Here is a 15519-nt window from a genome sequence, read left to right on the forward strand (position 1 = left end):
ATGACTGCACTGGGCACTTTGGCACTTCACCCAACTCACCGTTCTAGGCCGCTGGAGAAAAGTAGCATCTAGCTAACTTGATGGACGTCTCGGGGGGGAGAGAAGGGGGAGGGGCTGTGTCCGACAAACTCCACGCGCCGAAAAACAAACAGAAAAAAAAAACAACTCAATGGAAGTTCTTTCGAAAATAAAGCATACATACGCACACAAAGACACACGTTCTTTTGTAGTACAGGTCTCGTAAGAAGCCCAGATCTCCATTTACATTCATTTTGATCTGGGCTCTGATGGAGATTAAAATAAAAAACAGACAGCACATATCAAAGGATGCCCTGAAATGCTTTGCGCTTCTGCCCGCTCGTCCTTCACATGTAACGAAGTTATCGTACAGCACACGGCTCCTTGTACTTGAAGTGATTCACTCGGATCTCTGCAGGCTTCCACTGGAGAGCGGCTACATCTGCTGGACAACCGACGCGACTGAAGGCCAAACCTTTTGCACCGTTAGCGTCCACTTTCCTTCTTTTCGCTCGGTGTTCTGGTTGCACAATGGACATGAAAATCACAGCTGTTTTCAAAAATGAAATAAGATTAAAAAACAAACAAAAGAAAAACATGGTCAGTTTGCTGTTAAACATGTTTCCCAGTGTCGAAAAGCAAGTGGCTGCAGGTTATGTACCGTATGTGCAGAGAAATATAAAACGGACTTTCTTTTTTTTTTCTTCTTCTTCTTCTTTTTCTTTAAATATACGTCAAGACCTTAAATTGTATGTTGTGCTTCCCGTACTCCAACATAAAACATTTATCATAAACCTCTCCAATAGAGCTTCTTTAACATTTACAAGTTATACAAGTTACCAAATTGTTTGTTTATTTTTTTTTGTTTGTTTTTGATGCCGCGCCTCCCGCTAGCTTTGATACTGAAGCGATGCAAAGGGAGACGACAAGAAGAGAAAAAGGAAGTTAAGTCATCTTCAACGGGGAAAAAAAATAATAAAATAAAATAAAACTGATAAGAAACAAGACACAAGTCCTCAAAACATTATTTTTTTTGTCATAACCAACAATGAACAGAATATTCATTTTCTTATTTTCGTTCTTTTTTTTTTTTTTTTTTTTTTACAATACATTTTTGTTGTTTTTTGTTGTCGTTGAAAACCCCCGCTGGTTAAGGTTATGGTCTCAGGTAGATGTTCCACAGTCAATCTTCACAGTTTGTGTAAAAGCAGAGAAACATTCTCGCTAGAGTAATAAAATATCATGACTATTGTTATGGTCATTATTATTATTATTATTATTATTATTATTATTATCATTATTATTATCATCGTTATCTTTTTTTTTTTTTTTAATTCTTACATAGTTCCGTAGAAATGTCGGAGGATGCGGACGAGACAGAGCCCAAAAGTTCCTCTGTTCCTCCCTGTACAGTGTTTTGTTTTGTTTTTTTTGTTCTGCAAATGTTCTCCTCTGGATTTCTAAAAAAAAAAGAAAAAGAAAAAAAAAGAAAAGAACAAAAATGCTCGCAGGAAAGGAAGGAGAGAGATGACGAGGAGAGAGTCTGGTCTTCTCCCAGTCATCAGAGCGTCTTGACTCTTCCGCCGCTCTTTCCTTTCAAAATAAAACGCAGACTGAGATTCCAGAGCCTCCGTTATTTGTATCCAAATTGTCTTTTCCGAGCTTCGTCCTCAGCATCGTCGTCGCTCCAAAAGGTTTTGACCACGGTGCACGTGCACACACACACACATGCATGCACGCGCGCACACACGCCTCACTCCACTCGGCTCTCATGCCCTCCCGCCAGCACTTGTGGGACGAAAGAAACATGTAGAAAATAGCCCATCGGAGGAAACGCGGAGGGAGAAAATGTCTCACCCGGGGCACACAACTCGGGTTTGTTTGTTTGTTTGTTGTTGTTGTTGTTGTTGTTGTTTTTTGTTACCTGAAGGCACTTTTGTTTCATGGCAGAAAGTAAAGTGGCTTCTGTTCCGCGGGCAGAGACGCTAGTCCCCGCCCCTCCTCGTCCCCTCCCCTCCCCGAACGAAACCAACCGGGACCCCACCTCCTTCCTCCTCTGACTCCGCCCCCTTCCTCTCGCCGTCGTCGTTTCCACCGCCACTCGGACTTGTGAGCACAGTGTTGAAAAAGATTCGCAGGCAGCTACAGAGTTGTATGGAGGGAGGGAGGGAGGGGGGGAAGAGCTAGCAGACAGAACCAACAATGTTTTGCCTCCTTGTGTGTGTGTGTGTGTGTGTGTGTGTGTGTGTGTGTGTGTTTTTGTTTTTTTTAGTTCCACCAGTACAGCACCGAGCAGATAAAGAAGAGAGTCGTGTGACGTGAGGCAGGGCCAGAGTGGGGGAAAAAAAAAAAACACACACAAAAAGTAACAAAACAAAACAAAACAAAAAAAAAGACAAGTGTGAGTGTTGCGGTTTTTGCCGTCCGGTGCCACAAGGCAACCCACAAACAGAGAAAAACGCGTCCTCCTCGACGAGGCGGCTGTGGTTTATTTTAAATATATTTCGCCGCCTCTCGCGCGGATAAACTCGCTGAAATTGTCGTTGTGCTTTACAAACTTTCCTCCCTCGAAGCTCCGCAACTCCTTCGGCTCGTTCTCCGCGCTCACAAAGTCGTCCAGGTGTTTTGTTTTTTCACCCCCCCCCCACCCCCTCCCCCACCACCATCCCCCAGTAGAAGAAGTCTCTTTATGAGAATAACAAAAATGGTCGCATCTTCCTTATTACTTTTTCGCGGAAATTTCTTTTGAAATGTTTTTTTTTTCCTTTTCCGTGTTTTTCCCGCTCCGTCCTCCCGGCCGAGTCGGGGGGTGTTTTCATCCTCCAGCTCCCTCTGGATGCGGTGAATCTTTGGTGATTGGATGCCTAGGGGTTCAGTTCACAGACGACTCGGTCTGAGTCATCGTCTCTGGGGTGACGGCGTGAGGGGTCACCTTTGACCCTCCAGCAGGGTCAACACCAGGGCCGCGCAGAGCAGCCATATATGGGAGGACGTCAGCGGGTCCTTGGAGTTGCCGTCTGCGAAAATGAGATGAATTAGAAAATCCAGTGAGCTGCCACTCAAACGAAAAACCGCACCCCTTACTAGCTCCGCCCTTTAGGTCCTAGTTCCTGCTTTTTCCCTCCAAAAACCACAACAACCTGCCAAACAATCTGCTAAGTCACTGATTGCTTGAATTTATATTAAACTAAATTAATTTTGGACCCTACAACGTAACATTTTAACACAAGTAAATTAATGCACCATCAAAATCACAACAATGTGAATTATTGTGATTTTTCATTTATCTGGGACAGTACAAAGTTTTCACGATCGGTATACAGTAAATAACAGTGATGGGAAACTGAATTCTGTATATAAGTCAGCCACCAAAAGGAAATGGGTTTTTGAGTCACTTGAGTCACTGAGTCAATCACTCTTACAGCAACTGAGTCATTCGTTCGTTTTGCAAATGGAGCCGGGTAACAGTGAGTGACTGAGTGATTTGTTCGTTCACTGGGGGGTTGAATCAAGAAACCAGAGCTGTAGCTCCTCCCACTGGGCTGATGCAGCCGTTAACTCGACACACTCAGACAAATGTAGTTGAAACAGCAGTCGCACAACAAGTAACATGTCGTCTGGTCTCTCCGTCGCTGCTCCCGCTAGCTAAGGAGCTAGCGGCAGCAGGAGCAGATGAGTCAGTTAATGAGTCAATAGGGACGACGCTTGTGTTTTCTGTCTGGGTCACTGGAGGCAGGAAGTGGCTGCTGGTCCCAAAACCTTTTGGCAAAGATGCCTTCCTAGAAGCTCCAGATGCTCTTTGGCTCCTCGTTTCCTCCTGTTTACATCACATGAGTCATCCACGAACTGAACCGCATCGCTGTGTCCCCGTCCGCCCCGGATAATAAATGGATATTTGGAGCCATAATGGATCCCCGTGACTAATAATGTCGGACTATTAAACAGAGTTCACGTGACAGCTGCTTATTTCCCACCGGTGACATTAGACATTAAAAATAGGCCCCGCACTGAATCACTGGAGGCGCGTTAAGGCGGGTACATGCGTGAGCAACGTCAAGGTCAAACTGACATCTGACAGTGATGTTTTTTTTTTTTTTTTTCCTTCGTGTTTTTTTGTTGTTGTTGTTTGTTTTTTTTTGCTGATGCTGCTGCTTCCCACCAGTTTCACCTTGTCGGCTGCGGTCAATTCTCCTTACGGCATCTTCCTCGCTGTCTCGCATGTTGTCCCCGCAATTACGCTGCTGCCGCTCCTGCGATTAAATCACCGCCGTCGCTACGGCAACTGTGTGCGAGGCTGCGAGCTGGTGCGGCCGATGGACGAGCGATTAAAGTCGGGCGGCCCGCAACAGAATGTGGATTAGCGCTCCGTGCGGGAGTGATGGACAGGGGGAGCGGGGTGATTAACCGGGGGAGAGGTGCCACTTACTGTCAGGTTGGTTTCGACACTCCCCCTCCTCCAGCGTGACATCGTCGAGGGCGATGTCGCCCTCGATGCCCGGTCCCCGGACACCTTCCAGCAACACCTGCGGTTGAGAAAAGGAAGTGTTAGGCTAGTGCGCAATAACGAGGACATCAAGCGCTGCTGTGAAGGCCCCGAAAAGATTACCATAATTCTTATCAATCAATCAATCAATCAATCAATCAATCAATCTTTCTATCTATCTATCTATCTATCTATCTATCAATCAATCTATCTATCTATCTACCTAAAAACAGCATATTTAGCCCTCTGTTTACAGCCAAACTCTGGGTTTTAGCTTCATGCTGAAGTTGATGCTGCCTTGGACCCCCAGGCGGTTGGATGGGGCAGAAAAACAAAATAGTCCTTAGAAGGCGGAGCCAACACTTGCTCCTGTGGCTTGGGAGCGGTGTTGATGCCCTTTGTGACATCACAGAGGGCTGCCTTCCGTCGCTCATGCTCGCTAAAAAAAGTGAAGTAGGCAAACGGATGGACTTCTGTCATCCTACAGAGTTCACTTTCGGGACAAACCCATTTATTGTAAGAAAATATTGGCAAAGTGATTTTTTTTTTTTAAATGGGACCTTTGTAATGATCCCATTTTATTTTTTTCCCCGCCAGCGGCCATTAGAAAAATAAATTAAAACAACAGTGAGCAGTGAGCGTGTGATCTAGTTTTTAAATATTAATAAAATGTCGAGAAAAAAAATGGCAACGTGTCTGAACAGCTTGAAGCGAGGGCAGCACACACACACACACACACACACACGCGTGCAACGAACACACACACACATACACACATGGGTGGGGAAGGGGGGCGGTGGGGACGCATCTGGAGATGTAATTACTTTCCATAACGGCGGTCGTAAAAATGATGGAGAATATTGCTGTCCTGTGTTTGCCGGCGACACAAATTAGACTTTCCTGACGGCGAAGCAGCAAACACTGATCTCATCCACTTCCCTGCTTCATATCGAGGTTTTGCCGAGTGCTACATCAATAGGCAGCCCCTCCCTACCTGCCCACCCCTGAGGAAAGCAATACTTCACCGCACAAGTTGGAGAGAGGAAGAAAAAAAACGGCGAAAGTGAATTACGTTTTGTTATCCCAGAAAAAAAACGACTAGAAAAAAATTATATATATATCCAGTTTATATGGAATTGATTTGATGCTTTTTCTCCTTGGCTCTCACCTGGAAGGACGCCGTGGGATGGATGCTGACTTTGGCCTCTTTCCAGCGGTCACCCTGGTTACCGCTCAGAGACCAGACGGGGCCGTCCGAGGTCGTCTGGCCCTTCTGCTTCAGGAAGGCGTTGAGCGTCCCTGCGTGAGGTGGAGGGGAAAGACGGTCAAAAAAAATCTGAGGTCAACGCAACAGGGAGGCGTGAAAACACGTTGAGAGCGGCCAAGGGGAACCCTGCGGCAGCCGCTTCTTGGCAACACCTACGACACGTGTGAGGCTCCAAGGCCGATCTGCATTTTGTTTATGGATGTTAAGCGCCTGCAGTGAGAGACAGAGGCTTTGGAGGTTGAAGAGGAGCTGCGAGAGGTGCAACGGGAGGTTTTGCCCAGACTCTAAACACATCCCTGCATCCTGTAGTATCTGCTTTTGCACTGATTTTCATCATACAGTAATGATCCATCATATTATAGAGAGCGTTTCCTCTTCAGAAGGTGCCAGATTTCTCAGCGCTCACTGAAGCAGCATCCACGCTAATCCCTTTAGCAGCAGCAGGAACAGCTTCTTCTTCTGTGGTTTTTAGGGCAGCTTGAAACAGCCTCTTCCAGCTCCTGCGGCTTCACCCGTGAAGGCAGCTGATTGGTTCTAGAACAGAGATAAATTTCACGACCGAGAAGACGCCGCCTGTTGGATGTTGGCGGCGGCTGTTTACGCCCTAGCTTAGCTTAGCTTAGCATTAGCGGAGTCTGCCATTTTCTTTCGTGTTTTGCCTCTCGTGTTCCCTCCTCCAACTTCACTTTGATTTCAATTTCGAAGGGTTTTTCACGCACAGGCTCTGCATAAAAACAGCTGGAGGGCAGCCTGGCTAACAAGCCCGCTGCTTATTGAGACAGAGCGGAACATATAGCGGGTCTGACTTGAAGGCTCCCCTTGCTGGGACCTCCTGTCTGGCCACCGGGCTTTGATATAAAACTGTCAGATGACGACACCCGGTTGCAAGCGGCTTTATCCCGCGCTCCGAGCGCGGCGATCATGGCGGGGATTTGTTTTTTTTTTATTCCTCCGCAGCCCCGGCAGAGGTTGGAGTTGGTGGAGGTGGAGGTGGAGGTGGGGGTGGAGCAGGTGGGCGTATTCGTCAGCCGTCGGGGCGGCAGCCACATGAAAAACAGCCAAATCGGGTTAGAAGTGGCGCAGAGGAGGAGGAAGCCTGGCAGGAAGTGGCTCTCGGAAGCCGAGTGCATCTCGCGGGGAGTGCGGCGGCAGCGAGGCTCCTTATTAGCTTCGCCGGAGAGAAAGAAAAAATAAAATAGAATAAAACAGAAAGCACACAGAGAGGCAGGCCAGCGAGTCGTTGTCTCTGAGGAACTGCGGTTTCATCCGTTTGACCGAGTGTTTCGGGTGGTTGTGGGAGGAACGATCCGCTGAGTTGATTGGCTCGTGGCTACGTGGGCGTTGCCCATATTAGCCGAGAAGAAGAAGAAGAAGAAGAAGAAGAAGAAGAAGAAGAAGAAGAAGAAGAAGAAGGAGACCTGTGGAAGCCGCACTGATGGAGATCTGTGAAGGATGCGAGTCGGGTCCCGATGCAGCTCGTCGGATAAAAGTTTTGAGGCGGGAGGGGTCAGCCCCCCTCTCCGCCCCCCCCCCCCCCCCCCCCCCCCCCCCAGCCACACCTCCCGCCCCCTACACACGCACGGCGCTAATGAAAGGATGACTGCGGCGCCGCTCGGAAGGTCAGGCTTAAAACAGACTGGCTGGCTGTGCCACCGCCCGCTCCGACTTAATCCCATAAACAAATGCGACACGGCCTCCGAAAGGCAAACTTTGATGTGCGCTCCAGTAATTAAGCGTGACCTTGTCTCAGGTATCCCCCCCCCCCTCCCCCTCCCCGCCAGGCAGCTGAGGAGTTCCTTTGAGCCGCTGCCACCGCGGAGGCGAGAACTCCTTATCGACCCGATTCTGGCCTTCGGCGCCGCCACTCCACTTTAATGTGCCCCCCCTCTTACCCCCCCTCCCCCCCACCGCCACCCCCCTCCCCCCACCACCCGAGTGAATCAAACTTAATGGATTTCAGAGTGTTTAAGGTGGAGCCGCGCCACATTTTATGGATCTGGCGAGTCGCCGCCGTAAATATGAAGAAGTCTCGGAAGGATAAAAATTAAAGCAGAAAACGGAGAAAGTTGCTTGCGGCGGCAGAAAAAGAAGGGGCGGGGGTGTCGTGTCCAAGTCGTTTCACGCAGCCCACCGGAGGTTGAAAGATGTATAATTATCCCAACGGGGGAAACGTTGCCGCTTGAACACGCGCGGCTGTAAAAGTCCGGCTCCCGCAGTTCAGGCTGATTTTGCAACCTGCACAGGGGGCGACCACCGGTGGAACCAATGACAGGTGAAGTCAAGATGTTAATGTTAATATTAATAGTAATAATACAGTAATAATAGCTGGAGTGTGAAGATGTTGGTCATGGTTATGGGATTTCAAATCAGCTCTTTGTCTGATACATAATGCTGCTCTCTTCACCAGGTGAATTGAAAGGATTTGTCATTGTCTGCTGTTACACATTGTGCTTCAATTATTGGAGATTAATTAGAGGAAGTTGTTTTCCAATTCCTGATTTGGCCCTCCTCTCAGTGGAAAAATTATTTTGACAACCTTGATTTGAAACATTTTTTTCCTCCCTCGCTCTCTCTCTCTCTCTCTCTTTCAAGATGAAAAATAAACCCACCGAGCAAAGATTCCTCCACGCAGGCAAAGGAGGCAGAATACTAAATGGGGGGCGGCGGCGGCTGCGGCTGCCGAGCATCTGAGGCAAAGTCTGGAGTCCTTGACATTTCGCCCATTCATCATAACGCGCCGCAGTCTGGGAGCGTCGGCTCGGACACAGACTGGGAGGGCGGGCGTGCGAGGGGTGAGAGAGGGAGGGAGAGAGAGAGAGAGAGAGAGAGAGGGAGAGAGAGGGAGAGAGAGGGAGAGAGAGGCGCTGGCCGACGATCAATTCGAGCAAATTGGAAATGTCACGGCCTACTCAACCCCGGCGGGGAGCCCAAGGAGCCCCCCCCTCCCGCTGAGTCGCCCTCCCGACACCTTCGTCCTCATTCTCGGCCTCTCCAGATGTTCTGGCCCTTCACCCCCCGAGCACTAGAAAGACTCCTCCTTATTTTCCAGACCCCCCCTGTGGAGTCTTGCTCCCTTTAAAGGTCCACCCTTCAACCACATACACACACACATAGAAAATACTACTAGGGCAAAGGGAGAGAAAATATATATATTTTTATATTTCATATGGGCTCTCTGCACAGTTGATTGGCTCACAAGTCTGGAGGTGGAAGCCACTCCTGGAATGAAACTGGGGGATGTCTGGGTTTTATTTTTGAGCTTAAAGACCCAGCGTGCAACTTTTCAAGCGTGAAATATTCTGCAAGTGGAGCCACAAACTGGACGCCTCAACCTGCGACCTGATCATTTCACGATATACTCAGTTTCTGTCAGCGCTAAATATCGTTTGACAGATGAGAAAATGAGAATCCAAATATCAGCTGCTTCACTTCCTGCTCGGATCAGGCAAACAGGACTAAAACTAGCCCCACCCAGATCGTAAAATGCGAAAAAAAAAAAAAAAGAAAAGAATTCTGGTGAGGCCAAACGTTCCATTCCCAGAGTTTCCTCCAAACCCTTTGGTTTCTCCTGGTTTCTCCTGGTTTCTCCTGGTTTCTCCTGGTTTCTGGGCTGCTGTTTTCTCACACATTTCACAATTTTAACGCCTCTATATTCTGTGCGCATCCTGAGCGTAAAGGCCTTGAGGTAACACGCCATCTGGCGCGGCAGGTTAATGCCGAATTAAGAGCAGGTGGTGGAAAACACGCTGCGTTTTATCAGCTCGGGCATCGCCATGAAACTCAATCCGCTCAGTGTTTTTTTTTATTTATTTTTTTTATTTTTTTTAATGAATATTCAGAAAACTTTTGCAATCTGGACAAATACGAGGGCTGCTAGTCGTTTCTGTGGCCCTCAGCAGATTTTCTTTTATTACGAGATTCATGTTGCATCTGGAGGAGGAACACATCGTGTTCAGACAAGTCGCATCTTGAATAACTCTGAAAACTTTGTGGAAAATTTGTATTTCGAGGCAGAAGTGGATCAAATCATCGAATGTCATTTTCTCCCCCTTTCTTTGTTTTGTTGACATGGCTGCTGACTTTTATAAGTCTGCACGATTCTGATTGTCAGTCGATATTACCCACTATTCCCGGAGCTCACCAGTCGGCACTGGTGGGTGACAGTCTGTCCACTCGTGTGCGATCAAAGTGACGTGAAACCGGTGATTTCCCATTTGAAAGATTGAAAGATTGAAATACTGAAAGAAATATTGTTGATACCAATACCGATACAGATCATTATTATTATTTTTTGCTTTAGAAAATCTGAGTTAAAAAAGGGAATTTGACAAACCTAAGGTAACTTTTCTTATTCTTTAAGCTGTATTGAACGCTCAGCTGTGGCTTTATCAATGCATTTTTCCTAGAATCAAACCTTCTCCCGACGCGTCTGGTTTCGAACTGTGCCAATCCTTAAACATTGATCCACACACACTTTTGGTGTGTGATGTGGCACGGACTGGAATCGACAGGTGTGTGAGGCGAACGGGTGATAAAACACGCAAACAGGCTCCGCTATCGATGTTGGGGACCTGCGTTCGAGGGATGAAATGACAGAGGTAATGCCTGGGATTTTGCACCGCTTCGGAAAGAACAGAGAGAGAGAGAGAGAGAGAATGAGAGAGAGAGAGAGAGAGAGAGAGAGAGAGAGAGAGAGAGAGAGAGAGAGAGAGAGAGAGAGAAAAGCAAAAACAAACTTTCTTTCGTTGGAAACATCTGATGGCTGCACTTAGAAGAATTTGAACACAAAAGCACAAAAGCTCCCCTTGAAACGGCCCCGCAGGGGAAAAACACCTTGAAAATGACAAAATTTCGGCTTCTTGCGATTTTTCTCCTTCCCTGATGCGCTGCTTGCCATTTTTGTATTATTCCCTTTTAAAAAAAAATACATATCAGCATGTTCTGAGCATTGTCGGCGGCGGACAGAGGTTTTGAAAGTGGTGGCGTGGAAAGGCTTTGTGCCACTTCAACAGAGGTGGCTGGCTCTTTAGAAAAATACGTCTTCTCTGACACTGCGTCTCGCAGAGTTGTGTTTAGTTGTGCGCTAATCGTACCAGCTGCTGTTCGAACCCACAACCTTCTTGCTGGGAGGCGGTAGCGCTAACCACTGCACTGCATCGTGAAAACTTTGATTTAAAAAAAAAAACTTAGACAAAAGTTTTATCTACTGCGGTTGCTGTGCTAATATCGGCCGATATCGGCGCGGTCGCCGACGTAAAATCAGCAGAGCGGTGCGAAACAAAGGCGGCCGGGTCTCACCGTACCTATGTGTTTGCCGTACATGTGGTAGTAGAAGCTGAAGCAGTAGGCGGGAGGGTTGGTGATGCCGTAGGGGTTTTTGGGCGCCACGTTGAAAAAGGGGCTGAGCAGTCGCGCCTGCTCGCCTTCCTTGCGCGGCCTCGACGTCTCGATGTACATGTAGAAGCCTGGAAACACAGGTCAAAGTTGGCTTGAGCGGCGGTTATGTGAAATATCTCGGGAGGGAGGGGAGTGATGGGACAGCAGAGGGGCCACCTCACCCTGCTTGGAGCCGCTGCGGTCGCCGCTCGGCCCCGTGTTGGGCGTGTACTTGGTGTCGCGGGTGGCGGCGCTGTGCCGCGTCCAGTCGAAGTCGTCGCTGTGGTCCTGGCTGAACATGCAGATGGGCTCTTCCTCGAAGCTGCAGTGGAACTCTCCTGGTGAGCCGGACCGAGCAGGGGGTCACACACACACACACACACACACACACACACACACACACACCACACACAGACACACACACACACTTAGGGTCATCTCATTATGACAGGGCACTGAAAGCTGAGTGTGTCTAAGTGTGTGTGATGCTGTAAGTGAGTGAAGACAAGAAGTCTCGACAAAAAAAACAAAACGGTTGCTAACCCTACGCTGAAAGTTAATGGCTTCGGGTCTAGGGTCTATGGGGTCAAAAGTCAACTTTGTCCTAGAGACATGGGACCACTTGCAGGTTCATCGGGATCCCTCAAGACACAGCCACGTCAAATTTGGGGCTTCTAGCCCATGAGGAACCCCGGAACCCTAACCCTAATTCCAGCAGTAACCCTAACCCTAATTCCAGCCTTATTGCTAACCCTAATGCCATGCAAGTCTATGGGGTCAAAAGTCAACTTTGTCCTAGAGACATGGGACCACTTGCAGGTTCATCGGGATCCCTCAAGTTCTCATGAATAAACATGAAATGTGTCGTGTTTCCATGAAATGGAGGTTTAGTGAAGTGCCGCTGCTTCATGGAACCACTCTACGCGGGAAGTCGGATGCCCGCCTCCGTGTCCCCCCATCGCGCCTCTTTTTTTTTTCTTTCCACTTTCCCCTTTGTGAAACTTCACTTCATAACAAAACCAAACAAGGATGAGGACGAACAACGTCCGGGTGCTTAATCAAGAACAACGGATGATGTTGTGAGCGAGAGGGCTCTGTTTTTTTAACACCGGGGGGCGCCGGTGGGATCAACAGGGTCGGAGAACTCTGTTTAATCCGCGCGGCAAACAAACAGAGACTGGTGGGCGGTGCGGGTGGGAACCGGGGGGGCCTCTCCACTGGGCAGCGGGGTCCCGCATCAGGATGCAGCGCGCGAGGCAACCGGCTCCGATAAATATTCATTGATTTATTAAAACCTAGCTGGGAGCAGTTTGTAGTGGCGACCTTGAGAGGAGAAGAACCTGCAGGTTTATTCATTTATTTATTTGTTTAGTTTTCCCTCCTGCGCAGGTAATGGGAGGGAACGAGGAGAGGGGCGAAGGTAGGAGGTCAGAAAGTGGGAGGAGCCTCGGCCGAGCAAGAGGAAAAACAAAACAAAACAAAAAAAAACAGAGGGGCCGCCTCTCCTTCTTGACTCGCACATTTGAATGGAGGCGCTGCTCCTCTACTAACACGCTAGCACACTCCCACCCAAGCAGCTGTGAGCTTAACTAAACGCCATCCGCTCGCTGTGCCTGAAGAAACCAGGAGGGTTTCGGTGGGAGGTTGTGTGTGTGTGTGTGTGTGTGTGTGAGGGAGGGGGGGGAGAGGGGTGAGCCCGTAGGTAGCTAAGTCCCCGTCAGGGATTTGGATAATGATGTTGGTGATTAGGATGTTTGTTGCCGCAGTATCTGTTGCCAAGGGAAAGTAAGAAAAAAATTATATATATGTATATATATATATATATATATATATATATATATATATATATATATATATATATATGTATATATGCATGTATGTGCAATAACAAATAAGCCACAATGCACAAGAGCGCTCCGGCAGCGGCGGCGGCAAACAGTGATTAAGTGCTGATTCTCCAGGCGTGCATAATTTAAATCTGTTCAAAGTTCCCACAATCGCAAACACGACGGAACGTTAAGAGAAACACAAACAGATACAAAATAAAAAAAAAACAAAAAAAAAACAAAAAAACAAACAAAAAAACGCTTCAATAAATAAATTGGGCTCACATGCACGCAAATGCAAAAAGAAAATAAAAAAAAGGCAACGTGCAAATTAGGTGGATTTTTCTTCTCCTTCTTCTTCTCCTTCTCCTTCTTCTTCTTCTTCTTCTTCTTCTTCTTCTTCTTATTGAAAAACTCTCAACAAGTCAGTCAGACAGATCACAAGTTTGAGTGCAAACTTCATCAGAGATCATTTAATGAAACTCTGGAATTCCACTGGAGGCGCCATGAAATGTGGGAACCCGCAAGCCCTGATGTAAAAACACCATCTTTGACTTCCTGTTTGGGGGGGCCCAATCTGACCTTCGACCTCAACTCCGACCGCCGCTAAACTGGAATCGGCGTTTGAACCGGAAGCGACGAAGCTTCGGAGATGATACGACCGACTCGAGAGACGCGGCTCACGACTCGGACGGTGGCGCCTCCGGTGGAATGTAATTGGAACTGCGGCTTGTTCAGAGACACGTCTCGGGGTCGGGGGGGGGCGAGCTTTGATCTCTGTGTTGTGACAAGAGTGCTGAGATGTGCCAAAGTGCTACTTACTCAGGTGAGGGTTGATGGGAGCTGTGGAGGAGAGAGAGAGAGAGGGAGAGAGAGGGAGAGAGAGAGAGAGAGGGAGAGAGAGAGAGAGAGAGAGAGGGGGAGAGAGGGAGAGTCGTTAGCCGAGGTAGTGCAGTGGTATAGCGCCGCCTGCAGTGCAAAGCGCTCATGGGAGGGAAATGTGCACAGAGTTAAACAAGACTGTGAGAAAAGGTCGAGTCATCATACTGGGGGAGAGGAAGGAAGAAAGAAAGAAAGGAAGAAAAAAAAAGAAAGGTGAGTCTAGCAGGCGGCTGATTGGCTGCCCGTTCTTTACGGGTCACAGCGAAGGCGTCGGCTTCGGCGGCTCGCAGCCGTTGTCGCCATTAACCTCTCATCCGGCTGTCGGCGGCTAATAAAAGCCTGCATGCATTAAGGGCGGCCGCACCTCGCTGATGCAATAAAGCGAAATGAAAGAGACCCACGGGAGCGCCGGAAATATTGTCCTGCGATATGAAAAACTGTCGGCAAGCGCGTTGAAGGCGCAGAAGAACTCAATCCCGAGCCGAGCCGCCGAGGTTTTTTGTGCTGCGTCGCCGTTCGGAGGAAGCAAAACAGCCATCCTCGGAATTTAATTCACACATCCAGTGAGTAAAAAAAAAAAAAGAAAAAAAAAGTTTCCTCTTGGACGGAGGAGGTAAAAGAAGCTTCGTTCCAAGTGCACCAGTCGTTTTTTTTGTTCCTGTGAGTTTAGCTTGGATGCTAAAAAAAAAACCGCAACTGTGGCTAACTTTGTCCCTCTGCTGATACAAACTTATAGGTGCAATATTTGGCTTGGTTTATGATATTCATATCGGTAAAAGCTTAATATGCTGCCCATAGACACATTAATATAAGTGTATAATTGCAGTACACTAAAAGTAATTTGGTTTTCCTATCATTAGAACCGTTCTCTATCCATAGATCAAGGGTCTTTAAGGAAGCCTGGTGTGGACAATCCAGCTGCCTGACAGCGCGTTTCATAAGTAGGCGCTCGCATCATCGAATAAACCAACGAAGAAGAAGGTGGACGAGGCACTACAGTGCAGGCCACTGTAGTGACTGAACTGTAACCACTTGATGTCGCTGTTTCTTCTTCAAAATCTCAAGAATCCTGCACACTTCAACCCTAAACAACGGAGACGTAGTTGTCTTTCTCGTCACTTTTCCAATCACGTCCCATCAAGGTAAAACATTCAGACTGAATTCCGACCACGTGACCCGTGGCGCTCTGGCCTGGTTGCAAATTCGCGATGCTAACGCCACGTCGGCGAAGCGCAGCAAAGGTCAAGGGCAATCACGCCGGAGCTAGCTAGCTCATCAGCGCTTCACTTTCTTTTTTTCCCCCTCTCTCTCTCTCTTTTGCAAAGTAAATAACCATTTAACCTGTCAGGAAGATTCATGGCCGCTTCCATGATCGATCGCTCGGCCCGGCCGCACTGACTGGACGCGACACCATCAGCTTTAGCCGTGGAAAACGGTGTTGCCGCGTGATTTATGAATCGCCCCGCTGCCGTCGGCCGGGCTGGATTGATTTTAATCCGGCCAATTAAAGTGAGTAATAACAAATCATTCCCGCACAGGCAAAATATGTCTTGAGGAGCAGTGCAGCCGCTGCGGAGCTGCTGGATGAAAGGGCGCGCACGCACTCACACACAACTTGCAAGTTCTGATTTCATATAAAAAAAAAAAATTAAAAAAATCAAAGTTAT

At 48.0% G+C, this 15519-nt stretch overlaps 1 protein-coding gene across 4 annotated transcripts in view; it reads right to left on the reverse strand.

The window, feature by feature from the left end:
• Positions 1 to 293: 293 nt before the first annotated feature.
• The window catches only part of LOC142900313 (MAM domain-containing glycosylphosphatidylinositol anchor protein 2), a 150122-nt gene continuing 134896 nt past the window's right edge, over positions 294 to 15519 (reverse strand). For 2 of the 4 annotated variants that reach the window (XM_076044524.1, XM_076044526.1), the window contains exons 13-18: positions 13793 to 13813; positions 11327 to 11482; positions 11072 to 11233; positions 5670 to 5800; positions 4445 to 4541; positions 294 to 3035 (exon numbers count right to left, since the gene is read on the reverse strand). In XM_076044524.1, coding sequence (XP_075900639.1) covers positions 2947 to 3035; positions 4445 to 4541; positions 5670 to 5800; positions 11072 to 11233; positions 11327 to 11482; positions 13793 to 13813 — 656 coding nt within the window. In that variant the 3' untranslated portion in view covers positions 294 to 2946. The remainder of the gene's footprint in view (positions 3036 to 4444; positions 4542 to 5669; positions 5801 to 11071; positions 11234 to 11326; positions 11483 to 13792; positions 13814 to 15519) is intronic. The other 2 variants (XM_076044525.1, XM_076044527.1) reach the window with 1 other exon arrangement.

This window comes from Nelusetta ayraudi, unplaced genomic scaffold, assembly GCF_046127955.1.
Source record: "Nelusetta ayraudi isolate G7.1 ecotype Tasmania unplaced genomic scaffold, CSIRO-AGI_Nayr_v1 ptg000082l, whole genome shotgun sequence".
NCBI lineage: Eukaryota > Metazoa > Chordata > Actinopteri > Tetraodontiformes > Monacanthidae > Nelusetta > Nelusetta ayraudi.